The sequence below is a fragment of the Mesoplodon bidens genome (assembly GCF_964165515.1).
Source record: "Mesoplodon bidens genome assembly, chromosome: 4".
NCBI classification, from domain to species: domain Eukaryota; kingdom Metazoa; phylum Chordata; class Mammalia; order Artiodactyla; family Ziphiidae; genus Mesoplodon; species Mesoplodon bidens.
This window is the reverse complement of record NC_138160.1, coordinates 79,138,503-79,165,367: the sequence shown is the minus strand read 5'-3', so window position 1 is coordinate 79,165,367 and position 26,865 is coordinate 79,138,503. Positions and strand designations below refer to the sequence as shown.

Below are 26,865 nucleotides of genomic sequence, written 5' to 3'. Positions count from 1 at the left end.
AGTCTGTTATGCATTAACCTTATTTTGAAAATAAAGGATATTTTAACTTATCCCTCTGAGAGAAATGAGAACTTATATTCACAGAAAAACCTGTATGTAACTGTTTATGATACTTTTATTCACAATCACCCAAAACCAGAAACAATCCAAATGTCCTTCAACTGGTAAACTGATAAACAGACTAGCCAGCAATGATAACAACAAATTACTGGTACATGCAATATGGATAAACCTCAAATGCATTGTATTAAGTGAAAGAATACAGACTCAAAGCTTATATACCATGTAATTGCATTTATACAATGTCTGGAAAAGGCAAAACTATAAGGACAGCAAACAGAGCAGTAGTTGCCAAGGGTCCAGATGGACAGAGAGGTTGACTATGAAGATGAAGCAAAAAGGAACAGTTTGGGGTGATAGAATTTTACCTCATTGTGGTGGTTTTAGACAACTCTATTCATTTGTTAAAACTCACAGAAATGTTCACCAAAAGGAGTGAATTTTACTGTATGTAATTTTTTTAATTGTGGGGAAAATATAGCATGTCCCAAGACATACAGCAGCATGCTCTTGCACTGAGTTAGGAATGGCAGTGAAAGGGCAGATCAAAGAACAATGATCATCCTAGGAATAAACCTACCTAAGGAGACAAAAACCCGTACTCTGAAAACTACAGGACACTGATGAAAGAAATTGAAGATGACACAAACAGATGGAAAGATACACGGTGTTCTTGGATTGAAAGAATCAATAGTGTTAAAATGACCATACTACCCCAGGCAATCTATAGAGTCAATGCAATGCCTATCAAATTACCAATGGCATTTTTCACAGAACTAGAACAAATAATTTAAAAATTTGTATGTGAACACAAAAGACCCCAAATAGCCAAATAATCTTGAGAAAGAACAGAGCTGGAGGTATCACACTCCCTGACTTCAGACTATATTACAAAGCTTGATTTGATTACCATACAGTAATCAAAACAATATGGTACTGGCACAAAAACAGACACATAGACCAACGGAACAGGATAGAAAGCCCAGAAATAAACACATGCACTTGTGGTCAATCTATGACAAAGAAAGCAAGAATATACAATGGAGAAAAGACAGTCTTTTCAGTAAGTGGTGCTGGGAAAACTGGACAACTGCATGTAAAAGAAAGAAATTAGAACATTCTCTAACACCATATACAAAATTAAACTCAAAATGGATCAAAGACCTAAATGTAAGACTAGATACTATAAAACTCCTAGAGGAAAACAGAGGCAGAACACTCTTTGACATAAATCGCAGCAATATTTTTTTGAATCCATCTCCTGGAGTAATGGAAATAAATACAAAATTAAACAAATGGGACCTAATTAAACTTAAAAGCTTTTGCACAGCAAAGGAAACCATACTCAAAATGAAAGACAATCTACTGAATGGGAGAAAATATTTGCAAATGATGCGACCAACAAGGGATTAATTTCCAAAATATACAAACAGCTCACACAGCTCAATATCAAAAAAACAAACAACCCAGTCAAAAAAAAAAAAAAGGGCAGATATTTAAAATGCATAACCAAGAAGGACCTACTGTATAGCACAGGGAATTCTGCTCAATGTTATGTGGCAGCCTGGATGGGAGGGGAGCCTGGGGGGAAAATGGATACGTGTATGTGTGTGGCTAAGTCGCTTTGCTGTGCACCTGAAATTATCACAACATTGTTAATCGACTATACTACAATATAAAATAAAACGTTTTTTAAAAAATGGGCAGAAGACCTAAATAGACATTTCTCCAGAGAAGACATGCAAATGGCTAATAGGCACATGAAAAGATGCTCAACATCGCCAATTATTAGAGAAATGCAAGTCAAAACTACAGTAAGGTATCACTTCACACTGGTCAGAATGGCCATCATCAAAATGTCTAGAAATAATAAATGCTGGAGAGGGTGTGGAGGAAAGGGAACCCTCCTACACCATCGGTGGGAATGGAAATTGGTGCATTCACTGTGGAGAACAGTCTGGAAGTTCCTTAAAAAACTAAAAATAGTGTTACCATATCATCCAGCAATCCCATTCCTGGACATATACGTGGAAAAGACGAAAACTCTAATTTGAAAAGATACATGCACCCTAATGTTCGTAGCAGCACTATTTATAACAGCCAAGGCATGGAAGCAACCTAAGTGTCCACTGACTGATGAATGGATAAAGAAGATGTGGTATATGTATAAAATGGAATATTACTCAGCCATAGAGAGAATGCAGTAGTACCATTTGCAGCAACATGGATGGACCTAGAGATTATCATACTAAGTGAAGTAAATCAGACAGAGAAAGACAAATATCATATATCACTTATATGTGAATCTAAAAAAAAATACAAATGAATTTATTTACAAAACAGAAATAGACTTACAGAAATAGAAAACAAACTTACGGTTACCGAAGGGGAAGGGAGAGGGGATAAATTAGGAATTTGAGATTAACAGCTGCACACTACTATATAGAAAATAGATAATCAACAAGGATCTACTGTATAGCCCAGGGAACTATATTCAATATCTTGTAATAACTTATAATGGAAAAGAATCTGAAAAAGAATAAATTATATATATATATATATATATATATATATAATACACACACACAGACACACACACATATAACTGAATCATTTTGCTATACACCTGAAACTAACACAACATTGTAAATCAACTATACTTCAATTTAGAAAAAAAAGAGTAATGATCATGAAACCCAATGCTAAGTCAAAAGCCCCAAATAAACCCAGAATCAACATACAGTCTCATTCATCCATAGCCCTTTTTCCTGACAAATTGGCAACAATAAAATAGTGCAGTCTAGGAAATCACCCAAGACATTCATCAAGCAAGCATAGATTAAGGACTTTTCAGTTTACGAATCTCTTTTAGGGAAAGAAAAAGCAATATAAATCAAGAGGTCACTGAAGCTTGCTGAAACCATGGGGGCCAGTGAGACTGGGAAGATTCGCTGTTAGATATTTCCCATGGCAATAGCAGATGGATTGAGTCTAAAAGGGAGCCATCAAAATTCTAAACTGGAAAAGAAAGTGATGTGCAAAATACAAATTGAATTTCATTTCCCTATCCAGCCTCACACGCATAAGCACATCAAACCCGAGCAGAGCAGCAGAACTGAAGGCAAGCCCTCAACCCAGTCATCTGTGTTGAAATGCTGACCCCTTGTGTCTAGGAGACATTACATCATGTGATTCCACAACCACTTGATCTGGTTTTTCAGCTGTTTGTGTTAAGTGATAACGAAAGAACCAATACAAACAAACCTCAAATATAATTCAGCCTGGGAAATTGTGCTTGACACAGAAAATGTATGTCTGCTCTGCCTCTCACTTCGACGTACCTGCCATCCACGTTTCAGGTATTAGTCACTTATTCCGTTCCTCCCAGGAAGAATACAGTCATCAAAAGCAAATTAAGGCAGCATATCCCCCCAAACCCCAACAAAAATAAATGAGGACATAAAGGAAAAGGATAGTGTGTTTAATTTCTCATTAGGTCATAGTCCAGTTGTTAGAATATTAACTCTGTCTGCTACCTGACTCTCATTCATTCTAATCTGAATTCTCTTCATGGCATATGAGCCACTGCTTTCTTTCGTAGTTAATACGTGATTTCCTTCTCACACCATTTGATTGATAATCTTGTTTGGCCTTGAAGGAGTAATGAGATTAATACTCCAAAAAGAGCTAACTATTAGCTAATGAGAAAAAATTCCTACTGGGAGAAATTTTCAAATGCTACATTTGTTCATATATTCAACACATTTTAGTACTAACTATATGCCAGGCTATACAAGAATAACCCTCTATTCCTTCCCCATCCCAACACCCCCTTCCCTCCAAAACAACTGCCTCACCAACAGAAACTGCCTATGTGAGTCTTCTTTGTTGCTTTAAGGCTTGTTGTACCATCCTTTAACATTGTCCTTGGTTGGTCTCCCAATCCACCTAAAATGTGGGTCTGTCTTAAAGTTACCACCCTGACAAAGGCAGGGCTATTCTATCAAGTTCACAAGGGTAAATTTAAAATGATATACACATAAGAGTTTCAATCCAAGTCCTTCAGTCATCAATTCATTCAGCACATATGTATTGAGCATGGGTTTATCCAGGTGCTGGGATGACAGTTTGATCAAATCTAAGGCATCATCACTTGCACATCACACCGTGTTCAGTGTTTTCTGAACCACTAAGAAAAGTATTGTCCGTTAAACTGTGCTGCAATGCCTAAAATGATCATCATGTAGTCTCAGGGATTTGGCAATTTCTTCTGCTTTCAACTGCAATGCTTTCCAAGTTATGGCCATACTTTTGTGTGTATCTGGGTAGCAAAAGGAAACTCAGCTTTATCTATGTATGTAGCCTCTTTGTATAGGCCCTGTAAAGCCCAGCTGTTGCTTTGAAAGGAAATGTGGAAAAGGGGAAAAAAGCCTGTAATGTATTAACATCATTGTTTTGAAACTAAAAAATGTTTTAACTCCCTCTACTCCAAAACTGTAGAAAGGACCTAATTCAGACTATAGAACAGAACTTTAAACTGAAAAACATTTAGCTTCATTTTTTAAAAAATGAATATATTGTCCTTACTTTCTCATTTTGCCATGGATAGTTAAAGAATTCATTCTGGCCAGGTGCCGGTACTGTGAGGCCCATTTGGAGAACTGCCATCTAGAGCTGAGGACTTCACATTTTTTTGCTTCTGTATTTCCCTAAAGGAATTTTTTAAATCTATGTATGCCTTATTTTTAAGGTGAGAGTAACATTTTCACCATCTTTTAAATGGCTGTGTTATAAATGTTAGTATTTTAAGATAAAACTATAATATCATAGCTCTTTTTAAAAATACAGAATTGCTACCGTTCTTCTACTGACAAAATATTTGCTTCAATACCAACTGTAAGCCCCATTGCCCTGTCCCCACACTTTTCTTCATACACAATAACTTCTTGTTTTAGTGCTCAATCACAGTATCTTTTTTTTTTTTTTTTTTGCCGTACGCGGGCCTCTCACTGTTGCGGCCTCTCCCGTTGCGGAGCACAGGGTCCGGACGCACAGGCTCAGCGGCCATGGCTCACGGGCCCAGCCGCTCCGCGGCATGTGGGATCCTCCCGGACCGGGGCACGAACCCGCGTCCCCTGCATGGGCAGGCGGACTCTCAACCACTGTGCCACCAGGGAAGCCCACAGTATCATAATTTTAAAAACATTTTAAATGGCAATGAAATCCACTCATGCAGTACCAAAAACGCAGAAATGACAACTTGAACAACTACGACCCGATTTGCAGCATGACTAACAATTCCTGTGAAACACATGCCAATTTCAGAGACGTAAAAATGTGGGAAATGTGCACCTTAGGACTGGGGAACTATGGCCGCGTGACCTCTGTGAGAGGGAGACATGTGAGCCGCTATGAGGGAAGAGCTGACCTATTCTAGCTTGAGAGAGAGAATTAAATTCAATCTTATTTATAAGATTAGCTGCCTCTCTATTTTAGAATTAGGATCCAGCCCTTAAGGAATGTCCCCACATACCTCAGTCTTGGGTCTGGCTTAAAGGCAGGCAGGCTGGAGATGCTGGGCCTTGACGCGTCTCCTCTGGGTTGTGGTTCTCCAAGTGAGATTCCCAGACGAGCAACCTCAGCCTCCCCTGCGCGTTCGTTCCAGGTGTAGCTTCTCACGTCCCAACACAGGCCTGCTGAATCAGAAGATTTGGGGGTGGGCTCAGCGCACAGTGTTTTAACAAGCCCTCCAGGTGAATTCCATGCAAGCTAAAGTTTGAGAACCACTGCCTCAGGGGAAAGATAAAAAGGCAAATTAAGTTATTCTCTTTATTTCCTTTCTGTTATCGCATTTCTTTATAAAGTCTTATGTAAATGTCCAGTCTCTTCTCAGGTGTCCTCAGGGGAAGGAAGGTAGGAAGGAAGGCTGTGTTCCTACTTAAGCCAGAATATCCAGGAGGACTCACCTGGAGGCCATCGTGGTGTCAGCAGCAACAGTTAGAACTACCAAGAGGAAGAAGTCATTTGGAGAACAAGCGCCGGAGGTTCAGCTTGGTCTCACTTGGAGAGCTGTACACCCCCCACCCCCAGCTGTTAAACTTATGGGGTTTGATTGGTTTTACCGAGGTATTGTTTTCGAAGGTGAAGGTGATTTGGGGTTGGGGGAAGGTAGTAACACCACTCAATCACATTGTGAGAAATTTCTTCCCTTTTCAGTTTTCCTACACTCCTCACTATGTTTAGAGAAAGTCTCCATTTAGTGTCTTTAACTCTTTACAAAAAAAGGAGAGAAACCAACAGAGAGAAATCCTTAGGTTCAGTGCCTTGGCAGACTCTAGTCTCTAGCTGGAATTCAATAATATTTTCTTGTTTTCACCATTATTTCCTTTCATGGTTGCCATCTATTGTGGCAGGGAATTCTGGTTTTTCATTTGAAGTCATTATCTAAAAGTTCCATTTAAAGAAAGTTTATTTAACTGAAAGATGCATCATTTTAAAGAAAAACATTAAGAAAGTTATAGTAGAGGTAGTTTGAGGATATGGTATGTAAATGAGAACCACTATACTAGGCAAGACTGTGGGTTGTTACCCAGGCACTTACACTAATGAGAACTCAAATTCAGCTCCTCTCGTCAAAGCAGAAGTTGTTATCCCTAATTCAACCTTCAGGCTGGCTTTCAGAAGAGAATATACATACACCACCTTGAACCTTACTCAATCAGTTATAACAGTTGATTTAAAAAAAAAACAGCAACAGAAACAAATGAAACAAAACAGAGACAAAAAAAGACATCCTACAAAAGGAGATTGTAACCAAGATTTTTTAGGATAACATTTTTATGATAAAAACTTGAATTAAATTTATGGTAAAGTATCCTTTCCAATGACAAGGGGACAAATAAGACACAGCTCTTCATTACTAGTGACAATTGAAATGCAAGTAATTCCCACTGAGAATCATGATTATTTACATGCTGTGAATAAATTATCCTTTTGTATATAATCGTTTAGGCATTTGGGTTTAACAAAATATGGTTTTATTAATCCTAGAGTCAGAATTTCTCTACTATACTATTTTCATTTTTTTCCATGTAAATACATCTCAAGTATACTCACTAATGCTTCTTTCAGCATATGTGGTGATGGTAGCTTTTAGATATAAATGACTGGCTACTCAGTTAATTTCCATTATCATTCTGAATAAGGTTCAGCATATAGAGTTATAGCTGTAATGTAAGTTAATTTCTAATTAGAAAATCTTCACAGCATTTACTTTGTAGAGCTTGGACCAAATCTGACATGCTTATTGGTTTAGAAGATGTGGAAGTTTCTTGTAAAATAAAGTAAGTGATAAGAAAAGGAGATAGTAACATCCTCCTTTGAAGGGTGAATGCTTCAGTGAGGGCAGAGCTTACACAACGAGAACTCTCTTGGCAACCAAAGAGGCTTTGACTGGATTCTACTCTTTGACCATTTCTCCTTCTGCGATTCAATAGCCACCCGGGTAAATACACACACCATGAATGTTACTGGATTTCAGAACCTATTAGGAGCCAACAAGCTGATTGAATCCTTACCAACAACCCACATTCAAGAAATTCAGAGCCAGGACCTCTGAGTTACTAACTCATTAAAAATTAGCAGAAATAAAAATTGAACCAGACTAGTGCAACTTGGAAAAAATGAAAGACATGTTAACCACCATGGAGAGTTGAGGGTAGAAGGAACCCGCTGCTTTCAGCATCAAGCTCCTTCTGCAAAAAGACCTGAGCTAAAAGGGAACTGTTTGCCAGAGGATGCTAGAGACAAAGGCGGGCTCCTGCAGAAAATGTTCCAGATCCAGGGAAGACAACAGCACAAATTAGATAATACTGTGTCCTTGTTTAATTGTTGCCATTATGTGTTGCAAAATATAACCTTGAGGCAAACAGCAAAGACCTCACTTGGCTGAATTTCCTTCTTTCTCTTCATACTGACTGCTCACAAAGTCTTGCCCAGTCGACTTTTCCATTTCACAGCTAATTGCCATAACATCTTTCTGTGATGCTTTCCTGGCTGACAGGCCATGAGTTCGGGCAACAGTTAAAGTGTCTGGGGCATGAAGGTAGGATCCCACCGCACAGAGCTCAAGGCATTTTTGTCCCTTTCCACCTGCAGGCTCCCCAGCCAGTCACCATCAGAAACCTGTGGGGAATTCCCAGAGGTCACCTGTTCCTTGCACCTGCAAATCAATCACAGAAGAGTCTCGTCCTGAGCAGGATCCACCTCCCCTCTCCTCCAAAGACAAGGACTGCTGTGACTCCACGTGTATTGTACCAGTGTAACTGTATTATTTGTCTACATGCCTGTGAATTCAGGGTCTATGTCAAGTGTCCTTGTCACTTTAAACTCTGGGGCTTTGCCCAGATATAGCTGTGTTTCTAGATGAAACAAATCTACATCTCTCTTTTTGGGGGTTTTCCCCAGCTCACTGTGTGGTTTTAGGCTCATCACTTAACTCATCCACTCTTTCATTTCCCTTTTATAGTGTACAATGTCATGACCAAGAATTAGTGATAGTAATACCTTGAATTTAAAATGGGCCCTCCTTCCGGAAGACTTGAAATACTTCATGAGGACTACCTGGTATCCTTCCCAAAACCCCAGTGAGGAAGGTTTTGTTATTCATACTGCTTTTACATTTTGGTTCCATGTTACAGATACAAATACCAAGCCCCCAAGCTGTTTGAATGATTTTCTTGGGATCATATGCTATTATCGTCACTTGGTACTATGTCATCAAAAGCCTCTGATTGTGCTCTTCTGGTATATACTATTCAAATCAAGTCGTACAGCTAAAAGTATTTAGCATTGGTATCTGGCAATAGTCAAAAACTTTAAAAATCACCATTAAAGCCAGAAGCTGGCCCCTCGCTCTTTAGGCAAGAATTAGGAAAGATGCTTTGTTACTTTCTTGCTCAAGTAATAGTTTTCATTTCCCAGTGAAGTGCATGTGCTACTGCTGCTTCGGAAACTTAGCAGAGGACTCGTGGGCAAGCACGTGCTGGGCAGTCCGAGCAGCTTCCACAGCCACATCACACGCAAAAGTAGAGCCAGGCTAGTACGCACACCAAGACAGAAACACAAGTGGCCTTGCCAGGGTCCAAAGGTCTGCACAAGAACGCCAGGAGCCAAGTCTCTAGAGCACAAACAACCAAGCAGAAGTTCTCCCAGGAACAGGATGTTCTGCTACATTTCCAATTACCATGGCCTCTGGGCAGGGCATCCGCTGCTCACCACGCACCCTCCTTCCAGGAAGAGCAACAGGATCTCCCTCGGGAGAGCAGCAAGACCATCCACCAAATCACGTTCCTACATATTGAAAATTCAGTCTCTTTAGACTGAATCTCAGAGCAGCTTGCTTTGAGGGAGAAGCGATATGAACCACTTTTCCTCCTCCAGACTCTTCATTCAATACTTTTCATTATCTCAATATACTGTTAGGTCTTGTGAGTTACCTATACTATGACTACACCCCATCAAATTTAAAGTTCTATTAATAGGATAAATCAGGATTATGAAGAAAGAAGAAAGGGAAGAGGAGACTGATAAGTAAAGTAAAGCATGACAAGGGCAGAGACAATTGCATATGGTGATTGTCATAAATCCGAGAACTATGTAACAGCAAGTGAAGATTCTTACCTTAACAATATTTGTAACTGAACTTTGAAATGCATTTGAAATATGAGAGGAGGATAAAATTCGGTCCTTGTTTTTTGGTTTTTGTTTGTTTGTTTTGGCGTTTTCAGTCTAACACGTGAAAGATGATGCTGAGAATTTCTTAATGACTGTGGTCTAGCAAACAGTTGTGCCACAACTTTCAGGAATAAAACTATGGACACTGTTAGTAAAGTCTGTTCACTCTCTTCATTTCTCCTTTCAAGACTTACTTCCCAGCTGTGCCTCCAGCAAGGAATTCTGAATAGATTAGGCCAAGGCCCCCCCAAAAGATTTTTAAAGGGTTCCTTAGCTATGGAATCTTAAGAGATAATTTTAAGTAATAATGTCTTGTATGTGTTCAAAATGTTTGGGATACTCTCTTAGGTACATTTCTCTGATAATGTCCACAGGACTTTGACAAATTACAGACAGTAAGACTGATAAATAGAGGTAAAGAAGTTATGAGCTTGATGTGAGAAATCAGGTCCAAAGACATCTAGACGTGTAACTGAGGAAAAGATTCCATCCACTTGGGCTGCTGGTCTCCTATCACAGCAGGCCAGCTTTGACCTGGGTAGCATCTTTCATCCAAGGAAGCAGATGCCAAAGGGAGTGTTAACATGACACAGCACGGGAGCAGCATTATAAGCATAGTATACAGATGTGGCTCCCTGAATTGCAGAAGATTCACCTGTTGCCCCCAGACTCCTCCAAGCATAAGTGGACTCACAGGAACACAGACCTCTTGTTTCCCAGCTACTGTGTTCTGGGCTTTATGGCCTCTTCCTCCCAATCTGACTACAAACATAAATGGTGTCTTAATCATTTTTCCCTTTCTCTAGCATTCAAAGAAATTCTCAGGAGTCAATTGCCACTGTAAGATAATAAATATAATTTTACCTATCATCAGTCATCATTACACAGTATATAGTGATCATAGTTGGCTCAAATCATTAAATGAAAGACTTGCTTTTTCTTCTCTTGGTTGAAAATGGAGGAGGGGAAATCAGGCTAAAGGAGGTTTACACCAGCTTATTGGCAAATTAAAGTGTGTGTGTGTGTGTGTGTGTGTGGCTGTATGACTCATTTCTGCTTTCATACTGTAACAAACTCTTGGAAACCTCAGAGTAAGTTTTACATTTGTTTTAGCTCAGTTTCATTTTCAGGTTTTAATGGGATCAGGGTTAAACTCATTCATTAAAATTGAAACCCTGAATGTTTTCCAAATTTTTTTTCAAATATTTTTCATTTAACTTTCTAAAGATCAAATGTAAACACAAAACCTCTGCAAAACAGCTCTTAGCCTAGTGTCTTATGTATACCTAGTATATAATAAGTATTTACTGATGTTTCTGTTCCCAGTTTTATTGCCAAAATATACTTTCAGATGACTCACAGTTTTCTGGATGGGGTCTTGCACCCCTTGATTAACAGATGAGAGATCTAAGTTCGCAGACATTAGTGGAACAACTTGAACTAGAACTTGAGTCCTCTAACTCCAAATCAAGTGCACTTTGAGGTACATCATGTGCTTTCTCCCCAAACACTATTATGGAAATAAATAAAAATTTTGTGAATCAGAATGATACCTGGGAAAGCACATTTTGGACGAATAGCAGTAACAGTAAAGGTCTTGCTATGAAATTTGTTTCTCAGGAGAAACTGCAGAATGCTTTAAAAGTGCAGGTGTGATATGCTCTGTCCCTGAAAGCCACCTCTAGAGGGCAGCGCACTCTTCATAACAAATAGAGTTTCGCGGGTTTTGGAAGAACACCCTGGAGTGAAAACTGAACATGTTTGACGTACTTATTAACAGCTTTAAATTAAGCAGGACACACAAATATCTCAGGCCCAGTACGCTTTTTGTCTGTGTGGGGGGAGAAAGGGGCTGAAATGAGGTTGTAGCTATGAGCCCTTTCTCTTCTTTCCTCCATCCCCAAGCACAGAGGCTCTAATATTTAATAACAAATGAACTTAAACTTCCCTTATAATATCAACCTGACAGTCTAAAGTAAGACATTTAATTTTAAAGCAGAAACAAGGAACAGAGGGAGAATGAGATGTGTACAAGAAACTACTGCCAGTTGAGTATTGCTGGAATCCAAATGGTAGGAGCCAAGGACTGAGAATTAGGCAAGAGACAGCCACAGAGGGCCATGCATGCCAGGAAAAGAAGCTGAACTTGCTCATGTAGATTCCAGGAAGCCATGGAATGGCTTAGCGGAGAGGGACAGGGTCAGTTTTGTGTTTTATGTGGATCGTTCGGGTAGCTCTGGAAAGAGCTCAACTAAAGGGAGCAAGTCTGGAAACCAGGAGGCCAGTTCGGAGGCTCTATCAGTCCAGGAAGAGAAGATGCTTTTGACAATGGCAGCAGTGATGGGAGGGAAGAGGATGGATCTGAGGAATCCATGGGAAGGGAAACCATCAGAATTTAATGATCAGTTGGATGAAGAGGGTGAGGAAGAGAGAAAAGTCAAGGCTGTTATTTTATAACTTTGATCACTGGGTAAAGAGAAGGTGACACAACAAACAGAGAGAGACTGAGTTTGGAGGGAAGTGCTACTTAGTTTTTGAGGAATCAAATCTGAAATATCTGATGAATAGCCAAGCGAAGGTACCTAGCAGGTAATGGAATTGGTGAATCGGAAGCTTAGGGAAGAAATCTGAGTAGGAGATCGAATTAGAGAGTCATTAGCATACAGGTGGTAGTTGAAATCCTGAGAGTAGATAAATTCACCCAAGAAGAGTATCTATAATGAGAAGCAGTGAGCTGAAAACAGACACCTGGAGAACACAAGTATGTGAGTGGTGGGTAGAGAGGGAGGGGCCCACGGTTAAGAAGGAATAGAAATGAATGAGACAAACTGGGGGGCAGGAGTGCACGTGATCCACATTGCCAAATGCCCCAGAAATGTATAGCAAAACAAAGATTGGAAAATGTCCATTAGATTTTGTAATCAGGATACTGGTGGCCTTAACAAGAGCACAGCCAGACTGCAGGGGGTGCAGAGTGAATGAATCGTATACCGAGTGGTCACATTGAGTACAGGTTACTCTTTTAAGAAGTTTGGATAAGAGAGAAGAGGACATGGGACATTTTCCAGGGAATATGAGGCCAAAGATAGATTTCTCTTTTAATGAATGGGAGGGAAACTAATAAGCTTATAGTCTGAAGGCAACACACACCTGCAAGAGGAAAAGATGAAGTTTCAAGAGGGAGGATGGCTTTGGAGCCTGATCTTGGCAAGTCTAACTGAGTAGGCCCAGAATGAAAGGGGGCACCACATCTTATGGAACTAGAGAAAGATCATGAGGGGTGTGAGTGCAGCTCAGCTTCGGGGTGGGGAGGATGCAGAGATTGAGGGAATTCATGCTCAGCTGCTTCCATTGCAGGAAAATCTATTGAGATATCACTTTTGATTCTGCTTTTATTATTTTAGTAGTCTCTAGCGAATGAACAAGTCAGCCTTTGTGCTGCATCTCCAGGTCCTGCCTCAAAGCACTGGAGTGACCTTTATGCTTCTGGGGCTGAAAGCAAGTCTCTGGGATACCAGAATGGCAACTCCCTCCCAGCCTTTTCTTTAAAGTGTCTCTTTAATTGGGATTCTCCAAATGGTCATTAAACTGCCTACCGTATGACTGGGTTCATACCTGAGGTAAGAGAAGACAGAGCTGGTACTGAAGTTGAAGAGGGTAAGTGTGAGACCCTGGAGGTGACTTCCCTGGAATGGAGAAAGGGGCCAGGGGTAGCAAGTTGTGCATGGGGCTGAAAGCCAGGTAGTTCCTTAAAGCTGTTCCTTTAAGATGGCAGGCTCTCTGAAGAGGTGGCATATAGTTGTGAGGGGTCCTGAATCCCCCAGTCATGAGAACCTGGCCACCTTGCCTGAGTTGGGCACTGGTGGAGCGAGAGGAGTGGGCTTGGGGAACGGAACCTCCAGCCTTACAATGGGCCATTCTGGCCCAGATAATAAACAGTGAGCAGTGACCATGATAGGCTGGAAAAGGAAGATCTTTCCCCAAATTTTCTGGCTGAGCAGTCCTCCAGGGATGCCTGACAGCTCCTAGAGGGAAGGAGCTCCCATCATGACTGTTACTGAGAGTCGCCACTCTTGGGGGAGAATCTTGAACTTGATTTTTTTTTTTTTTTTTTTTTTGCGGTACTCAGGCCTCTCACTGTTGTGGCCTCTCCCGTTGCAGAGCACAGGCTCCGGATGCGCAGGCTCAGCGGCCATGGCTCACGGGCCCAGCCACTCCGCGGCATGTGGGATCTTCCCGGACCGGGGCACGAACCCGTGTCCCCTGTATCGGCAGGCGGACTCTCAACCACTGCGCCACCAGGGAAGCCCGAACTTGAATTTTTTAAGAAATGTAATATGACAATTCTTGCACCTGAGTATCATAGAGAAACTTCATCCCCAATACACCACTATTTTCTTGACAAAAGAGATAGAAAGTATGCTAAAAGTGAGGAGAATATGGAATGGATGTTGAATTGGGAGTCTGAGACACATAAAATCATTTTTTAAATATAGGAGTCTAGATTTGTGGAGTCAAAGAATGTTGATATTGAAAGACACCTGCTCAACTCTCTAGTCGAGGCTCTGCTACATCTCTTGCATACATATACTTTACAGATGAGAATAAACAGAACTCAGAGAGGCTAAGGGTTGTATCTAAGGCCACACAGCATTGCAGTGCTTCAGCCTATTTACTCTCATTCATTCTGTCCTCAGTTAGAGCAGCTGCCCTTTCCAGCACCCACCTCGGGTGACCACTGTGCTGTGTGCACCCTCTCACCCACCACTGTTCCACCACACAGAGGCTGTCCTGACGTCAGGTCTCACCACGAAAGTTGACAGCAGCTTGGGCTGTCCAGCTTCCTTCCCACGGCTGCCCTCCAGCAGCAGGACAAAGGCACCTCAGCTTTGGACCTAGTCTCTGGCCTCACCTGACAGCAGGAGGCCACCCTGGCCAGCACCAGCCGCTGCTGGTCTCAGCTGCCTGCTGCGCAGAAAGGTAGAGAGGGGACTGCAGCATCACTGCGCTGAGAAGGCCCTCAGGTTCCCGTTCCTTTCACCTCCCTCCCTCACACAGAAGGGCACTGAGGCCTCTGAGCAGCGCTGGGGCTTGCCCACACACCTAGGGAGTATAAATCAACAGGAAAAGCCTGCTCGTTCTGATTTTTCTTTTTCCAAGCTCCTTTTCCAAACACACAGCTCCGCAACTGACTGTGCAGAGAACAGAAAAAGCCGCCCTGTGTTAACATCCCTACCAAGAACACACTGTCCAGGTCACTCTAACTCAGGCACACGCTGAGTCCCGGAAGTGCTGACAGAGGCGGAGGAGCCCTGCACTCCTGCCTCAAGTTAACTGGGTCACGCTCCACGCTGAGAAAGGATGAGGGGAAAGCAGCACTCGGCACTTCGCTGATGGGATAATAATGGAGTCAAGGAATGGCAAGGAGAGAAGCTATAAAAAGACTAGGGCTTTCCCTATAAAATTAGCACCCCAAGCCCCATGTCCTGCAGGAGAGAAAGGCCAGACAACAAGGACCAAAGCAGAAACCTACACTGTGAGTGCTCATGGCCAAAAGGAAACCACGCGGCTCGGCTGAAGCCCAAGGCACAGATGGGGCCCAAGCCTGGAGACCAAGCTAGGTGGGGAGGGAGAAAGGCTGGGCAGGGCCAGCAAAGACCCATGTCAGGTTGCTGTGTGAGCCAGACAGATTTTTTTTATTACCCTCTCCCTGATTTGCAGCTGGAAATAAAACCACTCCAACACTGTGATCCCTAGAGTTCCCTGCCATTGCTCCATCCCCAAGCTGGGACCTACACCTCAGTTTCTAGGATCTCCAAGACCAGGGTATCTCAAGGGAGAGCAAGCATGCTCTGTATGCAAAATGATTTTAAGGGTACACAATGATTTTTACTTTAATAGCCATATGTCTATCCTTACAGTCACCCATTAGTTATAATAAGCAATACTAAATTTTCTGTTTATGAGGGGAAAATTTACTCAAAAAAAAAAAAAGGTCTGAGTCAACTTAGAGAAAATTATCCTGACAAAAATAATGAAGGTGTTATACAACAGCCCCAAATCTGGGAAACATCGCCCAGGATCTTCCCAAACAAGGAGCAACATTAGCTGCAGTCAGCTGTGTCTCTCTGTAAGAGTGACAGAGAAATGCAAGGTTTGAAGCAGCATATTATAATAAATGGCATGAATTCTCCTACTCTGTGTGGATACCCTGGAGGTTTGTTTTTGTTTTGATTTGTTTGTTTGTGGGGGGCTCTTCATTGGTCTCTTGTTTAAACTTTCCAGATAGGAGCATTTTATTTTCTCATATTATAGTTGGGGGACTCTGGGGGACTCTGATTTATCCCAAATCACTTACAGAGCCAGTGATAGGAGAGCCATGAAGGGCCTCTGGTTCCAAACAAAGGCCTCCTTCAAAAGAAATAGCAAAGTATGAGGAGAAACTGTTCCATCTTCTTCCAATGATATGTTGAATGCCAAATAGGAAGGCCACATTAATTTTCACATGTGATATAAGACAAACGTTGGCTCGTGAATGGTTATACCCCCATCTTTCCTTGTCATCTCTTCATCATTTAAGGATGTAAAAGCAAAACCAGTTAGATGAGGATTTAATCCATAGTAACCTCTGCATTGAAAAGCCTTCCAAATCAGTGACATTTCTGTCAACATACCCACCAGGTGGATTTAGTAACTTGGTTCAGTGCCAGGATAAAGTTGAAATGTAGTAAATATTGAATGTTGTCAATGAAGTAATTTCCTTAAACTCTGACCTTTGTTTCAGCTAGTTTCTTTCAGAAGAAGATAAATAAAAGCAAGAAGAGTTAGAACCATTTTAGTGCTGGTGAATATATAGAAATAAGGAGAATAAGCAACAATAGAGCACAAGTTGATTGATCCAGTTGAAAAATAAAAACATGAATGATTTGATACTTTGGCTAAAAGAACTGAAATTTTTTCAACAAATTGACCAAGTTCATTAATGCTTTTGGTGTAGTCTCTGCCTGTATCTTCCTGGTTTAGAAGTGGGAGATCCCACAAAACCCCCCTTCTGTCAAATTTTCCTACCTCCCCTTACAGTTTGGTTTTATGAGGTTCTGTGTGTAAGGAAGGGAAGAATTAGACATATAACCTGACACTCAAAGAAAGAGAAGAGAACGAGAAGTGGAGAAAGTAGAACTGAGTTCGAGTCTCTCTCCAATTTATGACTGAAAGTCTTCTGTTCCGGGGAAAGTCACTGCATCTGCCTGGTGCTCAGTTTTCCGACATGTAAATACAGTGGTAGGACTCCTAAGTCATGGATTCTTAGCCTGGAGTTCATAGATTATGTAAGAGCAACATTGGAGTGAATATATAATTTCACTTTTCTGAGTAGAGAATCCATAATTTTTATCTGGATAAAAACTGTTGTTAACAACCATTGTCCTAGATGACTTTTATGGTCGCTTCCTGATCTTGTATTTTATTACTGCAACAGGCAGAGAATCAGAGGAAGCAGTAAACAGGCATGGATCAGAGTGACAGAAGACAGGCACAGAAGTTATTGTTTTCCTTATTCTGCTACCAATGCTGAGCACCTATGGGTTGTTCACCTTTTGCCAAAGTCACTCCAGGGTCCACATACCCATAAATAATGGGCTATCTCCTCAAAAGAAGGGAATCCTGTGTGCAGAATACAAAGTGTACTATGTTTTACGTCATTAATTCATAAAAGAATTTTTGGACATTCAGAAACTAGATTTGCACAATTCCTATCATGTTTTATTTCCATTAGCTTTGACTGAAAGGAAAATCTTTCATGACACTATCAAATGAAGCTTCAGAATGACTGAAGCCGTACACTGATGGCTAGAGGCTTCTTACAAACATACTGTTGATCACCTTCTAAAAATACAGAGGCCAGTAATCAGAATGGGAATTGGGGAGGACAGGGGTGAGAAGAAGAAATAATAAAATAATGAGCTATCAAAAAGATATAGTAATTAAAAACCCAAAACTGGCATATTTGTCTAAAAAGTGAAGCCCCTTGGAGACACCACCACATTCACTCTGTACTTAATAAGCTAAGTGGAGAGACAAGCTGGCACTATCCCTCCCCTCCACTTCCTTGTTGGCACAGAGATGAGACAGGGAGGAGGCCAGCAGAAGTGTCTCGTTTGGGTCCACCTCTGAAGGCTAGGCTATCTCTTACCAGACATAGGGAGAAAAGATGTCTTAGGTTAAACCATATAAACTACTATCTTTGAAAATAAAAGCTGGTCAAATATTGGCAATGTCATATGATTCAACCTAGTATACAGAATACCTCCAAAGCAGGATATTCTAGCCAATTTGGCATTAACAAGGTGTTCCTGACTCATCCTTCACTGGCAGAAATAATTAAGACTCTGGAGAAAAAGACAAGAGATGGTTAATTCACTGTGAAATCAAGTTGGTGCATTCTTAATGGTCATAACAATGTTTTAAAAAGAAAGAAATGTTCAGATTCCAAGATATCTCTTAAGCCAACCCAGAAACAGAGTTAACATGTCTCACAGTATTCAATTTAACAAATCTCCTTGCAGAGGCTACTGTGTACAAAGCACAGGTTGTTGGATTATAAACACTTGCAGGATTTCTTGGGATTAATCTTAAAGGAAGGGAGAAATTCTTCCATGAGTGGGGAATAGCTAACACCTCAGGAGTTATTTGCTAACAAAGAAAGCCTTCTGAATTATCACCATCATCTCTGAAATTGTTCTATTTTCAAAAAAACAATCTTTTGTGCATATAATCACGGTATTCAACAGTCTGGATATACCATAATTTAACCAATTCCCAACTGCTGTATATTTAGGTTATTTCTAATCTTCTTATATTATTAATTTTTCTAGAATTAATACTTTTCAATATTATTTGAATGGAATAAGGCTATTTTATGCCAAGGAAGTTTGACAGCTACTAGAGTTCAAATGTTAAAGTTTAAAGTTTCCTAGGAGTTTAGGAAATGGATGGAAGAAGCATTCTGCTGGGCTGCTCAGCCTGTCACAAGAATGGAGTCTAGTAGTTCCCCTCTAGTGAATCTCATCCAGGGGTGTGAGACTAAGGAAGGTCCTCATCCCTACAAACCCAAGGGAAATTCTGATTTGATTAGCTTTATAAAATTTTTATTTAAATTATTCTGCAACTCAAAGTTCCCAGGTTTTTCTTAGAGAATTTACTAATTTAAAAGACCATTTTCCCTAATAAGAACCTACTGAATATCACAGGGAACTCTATTCAATACTCTGTGATGACCTATATGGGAATAGAGTATAAAAAAGCGTGGATATATGTGTATGTATAACTGACTCACTATGCTGTACAGCAGAAACTAACACAGCACTGTAAATCAACTATACTCCAATAAAAAAATAATTAGAATAAAAAGAAGAAAAAAATAAAATAAAATGTAAGTATATTGAAGCTACTGAAAGCATTTTTTTATAACTATAGTAACAGATAGAGATGGGAATTTGGGTAACGGTGGTGTTTAAAACATTTTTTAGTATTAGATAATAGAGGTCCCAGTATGCCATGCTTGTAATTTGAATTTACCTTGAATAAGCTAGCAACATAACTAACAATTTATGTTTTACTAGTGTTTTGATACACATTATTTTCAATGATGTTGATAACAGGGTTAAGAATTAAAACTATGTACATTATATACATGAGGAAACAAACAATATGAATAGATTTTCTCAAGAAAACAAAATTAATGTGGCAGCTTTAAGGGTTTTGTCTTTAACTTCAAATCTAATGTTCTTTCAATGAAACATCTTGCATTTAGTAGGTGCTCAATTAATGTATCATGAACTGATATTTTACTAGCAGCAAGAAAGTAAAATAATTTGAGATGAAAAAAATAAAAATTTAAAATTAAAAAAAAATAAAAGATCATTTTTCAAGCAACAAATTTAAATCATTGGCTACCTCTTTTTTTCCCCAGTTTTATTGACATATAACTGATACATAGCATTGTATAAGTTTAAGGCGTACAACATAATGAGTTTACATACATATATATTATGAAATGATTACCACAATAAAAACATCCATCACCTTACATAGTTACAATTTTTTCTTGTGATGATAACTTTTAAGATCTACTCTCTTAGCAACTTTCAAATATACAACACATTACTGTTAAGTACAGTCACCATGTTGTACACTATGTCTCCAGAACTTCTTCATCTTACAGCTGGAAGTTTGTACCTTTTGATCACCTTCATCCACTTCCCTCAACTCCCCCTCCCTGCCTCTGACAATAATCGATCTACTCGCTGTATCTATAAGTCTGATATTTTAGATTCTGCATATAAGTGAGATCATACAGTATTTGTCTTTCTCTAATTTATTTCACTTAGCATAATGTCCTCAAGGTCCATTCCTTGCTCTTGCAAATGGCAGGATTTTCTGCTTTTTATGGCTGAATAGTATTCCATTGTACATATACACCACATCTTCTTTATCCATTCATCCCTTGATGGAAACTTAGGTTGTTTCCATGTCTTGGCTATTGTAAATAGTGCTCCCATGAACATAGAGATGCAGATATCTTTTCAAGACAATGCTTTCATTTTCTTCAGATAAACACCCAGAAGTAGAATTGCTGGATCATTTTTAATTTTTTGAGGAACCTCCATACTGTTTTCCATAGTGGCTGCAGCAGTTTACATTCCCACCAACAGTGCACAAAGATTCTCTTTTCTCCACATCCTTACCAACACTTGTTATCTCTTGTCATTTTTATAGTAGCCATTCTAACAGGTGTGAGGTAATATCTCATTGTGGTCTTGATTTTTATTTTCCTAATGATTAGTGATGTTGACCACCTTTTCATTTACCTGTTAATCACTTGTATGTCTTTTTTGAAAAACTGTCTGTTCAGTTTTTCTGCCCATTTTTTAATTGGAGTGTTGGGGGGGTTGTTGTTGTTACTGAGTTGTATGAGTTCTTTGTATATTTACACACCTTATGTATATATTTTAGATATTAACTCCTTATCAGATATATAATTTGCAAATATTTTCTTCCATTCTGTAGGTTGCTTTTCATTTTGTTGATGGTTTTCATTGCTGTGCAGAAGCTTTGTTTAGTTTAATGTAGCTGAAATGGTTAGATCATGACAGTAACCACTGAAACTATGTTAGGAGGAGAAAATTTTAGGAGCATGAAGAGTAGTGCTCAACTTATGGTGCTAGTGTTACAGATTATTGGGCCTCCTAAAGAAAGGCAACAAAGATAGACTTTGGCTTTGTTACTTCTAACTACAGCTTCCCAGGGAAACTGGGCAGTGGAGCTGACATTCTAGAGGGTCGTCAGTAAAATTTACAACCTCTGTCAGCAGGAGCAGAGCTCTTGTTGGTTGACATTCCAAGGAAGGCCCATCTGTTTGTTCAGCTTTTTCCTGAGGGAGCCAGAAAGGGACAGCTTCAGTTCCATAATAAGTTGAACTCTCTAATATTAAAGAGTGAGCTTTGTGGTTGAGTCAAAATATTAAAACAGATAATATGCTGACATGCACACAATTTTTCAATTCACAACTTTCACCAATTTAAAAACACACATATTGTAACATTGTTTTCTGAGCATTTCTCCCCCTAATGCAGTAGTGAAGCCAATTGCAGCCCCACATATGTATATGTATATGCATATGCATATGCATATATATAGTCTCCACTAGATCCTCAGTTATTATCAGTGAATCCACAGGTATTAATAATAATAATAGTAATAGTATATGGTAAGTAGTAATGATAATAAACTTGTATAATAATTACAAGTCCAGCTAGAATTCTGTACCAAGAAAGAAAATTTAAGATAATGATCCTTGCCATGCAGGTTGGAGAAAAGGAGCTCATAAAATTATTTTAAAAGTTACCAAATGAGATATAGATAGGACTTTTAGCAATAATTTCTAAAAGGTATAATAGGACCAATGAATAGTATAGGGGAAAGAGAAATAAAATGGGAGCTGGAGGAGTCAAGAAACATTGATGAGGCAGAGCTTTAATTGATGGCTTCTTGTTTAGTTTCACTTTTCCATGGTGAGAGAGGAAATGTAGGGGGTACCAAGTGGAGAGCCAAGACAAGCAAAAATAAAGAAGCAGGAAATGGCATGTTTGGAAGTTAGTGAGTATAGAAGAGTTTGGCTGAAATAAAGGGCCAGACTTTTTCTAAGAGTAGCTAAGACCTAACTCTAGTCTTAAGTCAGAGGGTTTGAAACACTGTTGGAGGTGATGTATCTTTTGTCCCAGCAATAGGTAAGCAGTAAATACCCAGTTTTGTAAAGCAGCTAGCTCACATCCAAAAAAGGAAATAATAGCTAAATTCACTCATGTTTCCAACCTGCAAAAACAAATGAAAAGATAACTCCATTCAGCACATTTAGAAGAATCAGCTGGGCCTTCTGGGGTATTCCCTGTGGTCTGGTAGCTTGGTAGAGCTGACAAATGCTTTGAGCTTTTAACGTTTTTCAGAAAAGCGGTTAGAAATAGTAACTGGGATCACAGGAATAAATCTTCAATAGTCAATGAAAAGACCAAGGGAAGCCCCACAGCACAAGAACAGAAGACAGAAAAAGAAGAGACAAAAGTTGGGCAATTTTAACTAAAGCCACTCATTTCCTCATATTTGAACCAGCTGTATTGCTGTTAGACATCTGGGCTGATTAGTATCATCTGGTGAAGGAAGCAGGATGGCAGTAAAGCAGAATAATCATCATCAAAATAACTAGGATTTGTATATCACTTATTATAAATTATAAAACACTTTCAAATACATGATGTGATTTAAAACTCTCAAGAATTGGTGAGATCAACAGGATGGGTCTTAACCTCACTATAGAGATATGGAAGCTCTCAGTGCCTATGTAAGTAACCACCCTAAGTTATTCCCAGAGTAAATCATTGAACTGGTCTTTCAACTTCTAGTCCAATGATTTTTTTTACTACAAAATTGTTTCCTCTACCTTACAGGCACAAAACAGTTAAAAGAATGTATATAAAGAAGACTTTATCTTTTGTTTTGGCTAACCCAAGATATTCTTAAGTGTCTTGAAAACTTCATTACTGATTCTAAAAATACATTCCCAGCCCAATATCCCACCGAGTTTAGGCCAGTGTGTGGGCATCACATGCCTTTATCAAAGGGAGAGGATTAACACCTAAAGGTACCCTTTGTACATAATGAATTAACTAACATCTCCTCTATGCAAAGAATGGCACTAGTCAGCTACCATTCTTAGGAGAACTGAGAAAACCATTTCTCAACTATCTCTGTACTCTATGGTTTTGATGAAGATCCTGGTAGTACACTTATCTTTGAGGAAGGAGTCTCTTGGCAACCAGAAGGAAGTACCACACTTCCCCCTGCCTATGTTCTGTAGAGACTTTACAATAAAGGTGATGATAATGATAACAAATGTCATTTATTGAGAACTTATTACATGCCAAGGACTATTGTAAGTGCTATACATGTATTACGTCATTTCACCTTCAAAACAAATTTGGAAAGCAGGTGTTATTATCATTACCATCTTACAGATAACAAATTTGAAGCTCAGAGAAGTTAACCTTGTCCAAAGTCACACATGGAATAAGGGGCAAAAGTGAAATTTAAACTGAGGTCAGTTTTATTCCAAAGCCATCCCATTGCCCATTATACTACATTGCAACAGAGGGTACACTCTACCATTTTTGTTGCACAAGATGACTGCTTCTCCTCCACCCCATCCTCAACTGTTCCAGAGAAAGAGCAGGCTTGTAAGCAAGCAAAAACAAAACAACAGTTGGGCTACAAATTGGCCCCTAGCATTTGAATCAATGTTGAAACCAAAAATAAGTATAAAATCATGAATAATATGAGTGGAACTTGAAGGAATCTCAAGAGATCATAGACTCTTTCATTCATTCAAATAATATTCACTGGGAATCTACTGTGTGTTACATAATGCACTAGAAGTTGAAGATGAAAAAAGAAAAGAAAAGGCATACTTCCTGCCTCTGAGGAACTTATATTCTAAAAGGAAATACAGGCACACAAATGATTGCAATACAGCTAATAAGTATGTTCAAATTAAAGAGGGGGCACAAAGAAAAGAATGACCAACTTTGTTTGGGGTCCCAGTCTGGCTTTCCAGAAAAAGATGCTTGGACTGGGTCTTAAAGTATAAGTAGGAGTTTGACAGATAAAATTTTGTGAGAATGGCACTCCAAGAAAAGAGGAAGAGAACATTTAAAGGGATGGGATATAAAATCACATGGGAGGTTTGGGGACATGTGACTAATTCAACATGGCTAAAGTGTTGGATGAGAGAAAAGGCAGTAGAGATAGAAGACTAGTGAGGCTGGTCATGGAAAGCCTTGTAAGTAAGTCATCCAATGGGAGATGAGATGCCACTGAAGTTAGAAGAGAGATTATTGCAATAGATTGGGAAAGAGAGGACGAGGAGCTGAGCTGGGGCAACAGCACTAGAAGAAACCAGTCACGGAGAAGTAATAAGGAAGCTAAATCAACAGAACTGAACTAAATGACTGATTAGAAGAAGGGGTTTGGCAGGTGATAGGGAGAGGGGAAAAATCAGGAAGAGGACATCCAAGTTCCGGGTTTGGGTTGGATGAGTGAATGGGCAAGGCAGTGAAAAGATGAGTTCAGTAGGGAGTAGTTTGAGATAGTGGTATCTGTAGAACCTCTGGTGAATGTTCTGAGGGTGCGTAGACACATGAAGAGACTCAGTCATGCAGATCATCAAATTGGATCCTTGAATCCCTGGCCAGAATAAAATCTGCCCATTGGTGGCATCCAGGTGACTCATTTTTCTCACCATGAAAAATACTGGCATTTAGAATTTATATGATTCCCTTCTTTCTAAGAGTTTGGAGATGATTTTCCCCCAAATGCAAATAAACATGCATAGGAATTCTCTAACTCCTTTTCATATATTTTTTTTCATAGAGATGCTAGTCTTCAGCTCTAACTCCTGCCAATCAACCATTTCTAATACAAATACCCAAAGGATTGTATGGAACAAGGACCAACTTTTACATAAAGACCTATTTACTCTTGTCCTTTCATAAAAGTTAAGTGGCACCTGGGCAAAAAGGTGGAATTAACAGTAGTGTACCATATCAGGAAGGAAAAAAATGAGTTCTCTAATAGCACACACTTAAGAAACTATCTTTGTATATAAAAACTTGACTTAAAAATTGTTTTTAAATGTTTAATTGGGCATCAGGCCCTTAGGGTGCAGTGTTACAGTAAAAACCCAAGAACTAAAATATATTCATGTTTACTCTCCTATAATTGCCTTGAATTGCAAATAAAGGATTACCACAAGGTAATATGAGGGAGGAAATTCCTTCTATGTTAAAGATTAAAGAGTGCAGGCAGGGTGGAAATGAACTGGTAAGTCTCATGTGTATCTGAGTAAGCAAGAAAGGTGTGCAAGACAGAATTGTTAAAGGACATTCTAATTATGATTAGGATAAAGGCCCGTTCAGCAAAGCATTCTCTTCTGGCTTCTAGTGATATCAGTATGCATAATAGAAATAATAAGTTAAGGTTGTGAGGTTGTCGGAGTCTCTTGTGACTATTAGACTTACTTCCTCAGTGAGTCAGACTTAGAATGTCAGAGAGATCAATTTATGTGAATACAATTAATAAGGTAATTAAGAAGTAGAGACAGCTCAAGAGGATATTGCCTGATAATTAATAACCAGCTGGAAAGGATGAGGATCCTAGGAAACTGAATTAGAGAATTTCCATCAATAAGATATGGGCTATTGTTTGAGGCAGCCAGGGTTAGTATCTGCTGCCATCTGCTAAAAAATAAAACTCAGATTAAACAGGGCTTCTTGGAACTTAATGGCTTATAATTTTATATCTGATAATTTTATGTTCTAGAGAGCCCAAAGAAAGGGCACCAGAAAAAAGCAAAAGGAAAGGGGGAACCATACCCTACATGAAAATAGCGCCTGGCCTAGAGTGAGGGTCTGGTTCTACTCCCACCTCTGCTAGAGGTTAGCTGTATAAACTGAAACAAAGCACTTCACGTTAAGGCCTCACTTTCTTCATAGGTCAAAGGGAATGACTGAACTCTATGACCTCTACAGTTCCTTGCAGCTCTGAAACTGGAATTATAAGTAGTGCCTTAACAATGACAACCAGAAAAAGCTAAAATAATGAACACTCAGGCTAGAACCAGGAGTGGTAATTGTTGGCTGTGGGTGTTAAATAGGCACCAAGAGGCAATGAAGACCCAGATGTTAAAGAAAAAAGAAAAAAATCGAGAAGAAAAATGTAAAAGGAACAGTCCCATCTTCTTGTCATGTGTCTGCAAACAAAAATGAGAAATGAAGTGTGGGGCTATGGTTTATTTCTCTTTGCAGCTCCTGATACTTGTAAGCAGATTATTTACTGTTGTACAAGGTCTAGCTACAACTATCAACAAAACACCCCTTGTTATAAGAAACAACATAAAGCATTCACCTCAAAGTTCAATCCCCTCAGTGACAAGGCTCTCTGGAAACCAAAGCTTAAAAATCCAGGAACTTATTCAACTCGAAAGTCTTTGCTAATCAGATACTCCTTGGTTAAGTGAACACTTGTTTGAAGATAGGTATAAAACATCTCATGCATGCAGAGGAAGTGAGAAAACAGACAGCTACCTGCCTCTCTGGACCTCAGTATTCCTCCCACTTTTCCAAAATCCTCCAATTCCTGAACATCCTTGGAAGTTTCTGAGCTGAAGTTTGCTTATTCAACTTGGACTGGGTCCAAGGAAGGGTCAGGGCAGGGAGCCGGAGGAGAACCATTAACTGTAAAAGTCAAATTTTCCTCAGACCAAAAAGCAAAAGGTGGAGGGGAGTGGCTGGTCATAGTCCTGACACCAGCATGCATACACCCAAAACAAAACGACACATAGGAAACATAATGGCAGAAGGAAGCTGAGAGCTCCTTGCTCCTTGGAAGCCCACCATGCTCGGGGAACACAACTAAAGGTGAGGAAGGGAGTCAACTCTGGTGTCTGATGTCATCCATGTACTA

General features: G+C 39.6%; 1 protein-coding gene across 29 annotated transcripts in view; it reads right to left on the bottom strand.

Annotated features, from left to right (window-relative positions):
- LOC308615945 (uncharacterized protein) overlaps positions 1-26,865 on the bottom strand; it is a 639,507-nt gene that overhangs the window by 279,084 nt on the left and 333,558 nt on the right. For 12 of the 29 annotated variants that reach the window (XR_014015649.1, XR_014015658.1, XR_014015660.1 and 9 more), the window contains one exon: positions 5,594-5,756. Coding sequence is in view for 1 of the 29 variants with exons in the window: in XM_081231851.1 (XP_081087977.1) it covers positions 21,160-21,226 (67 nt within the window). In the remaining 28 variants the exon portion in view is untranslated. Of the gene's footprint in view, positions 1-2,445; positions 21,227-26,865 lie in introns of those variants that run through there. The other 17 variants (XR_014015644.1, XR_014015645.1, XR_014015648.1 and 14 more) reach the window with 5 other exon arrangements.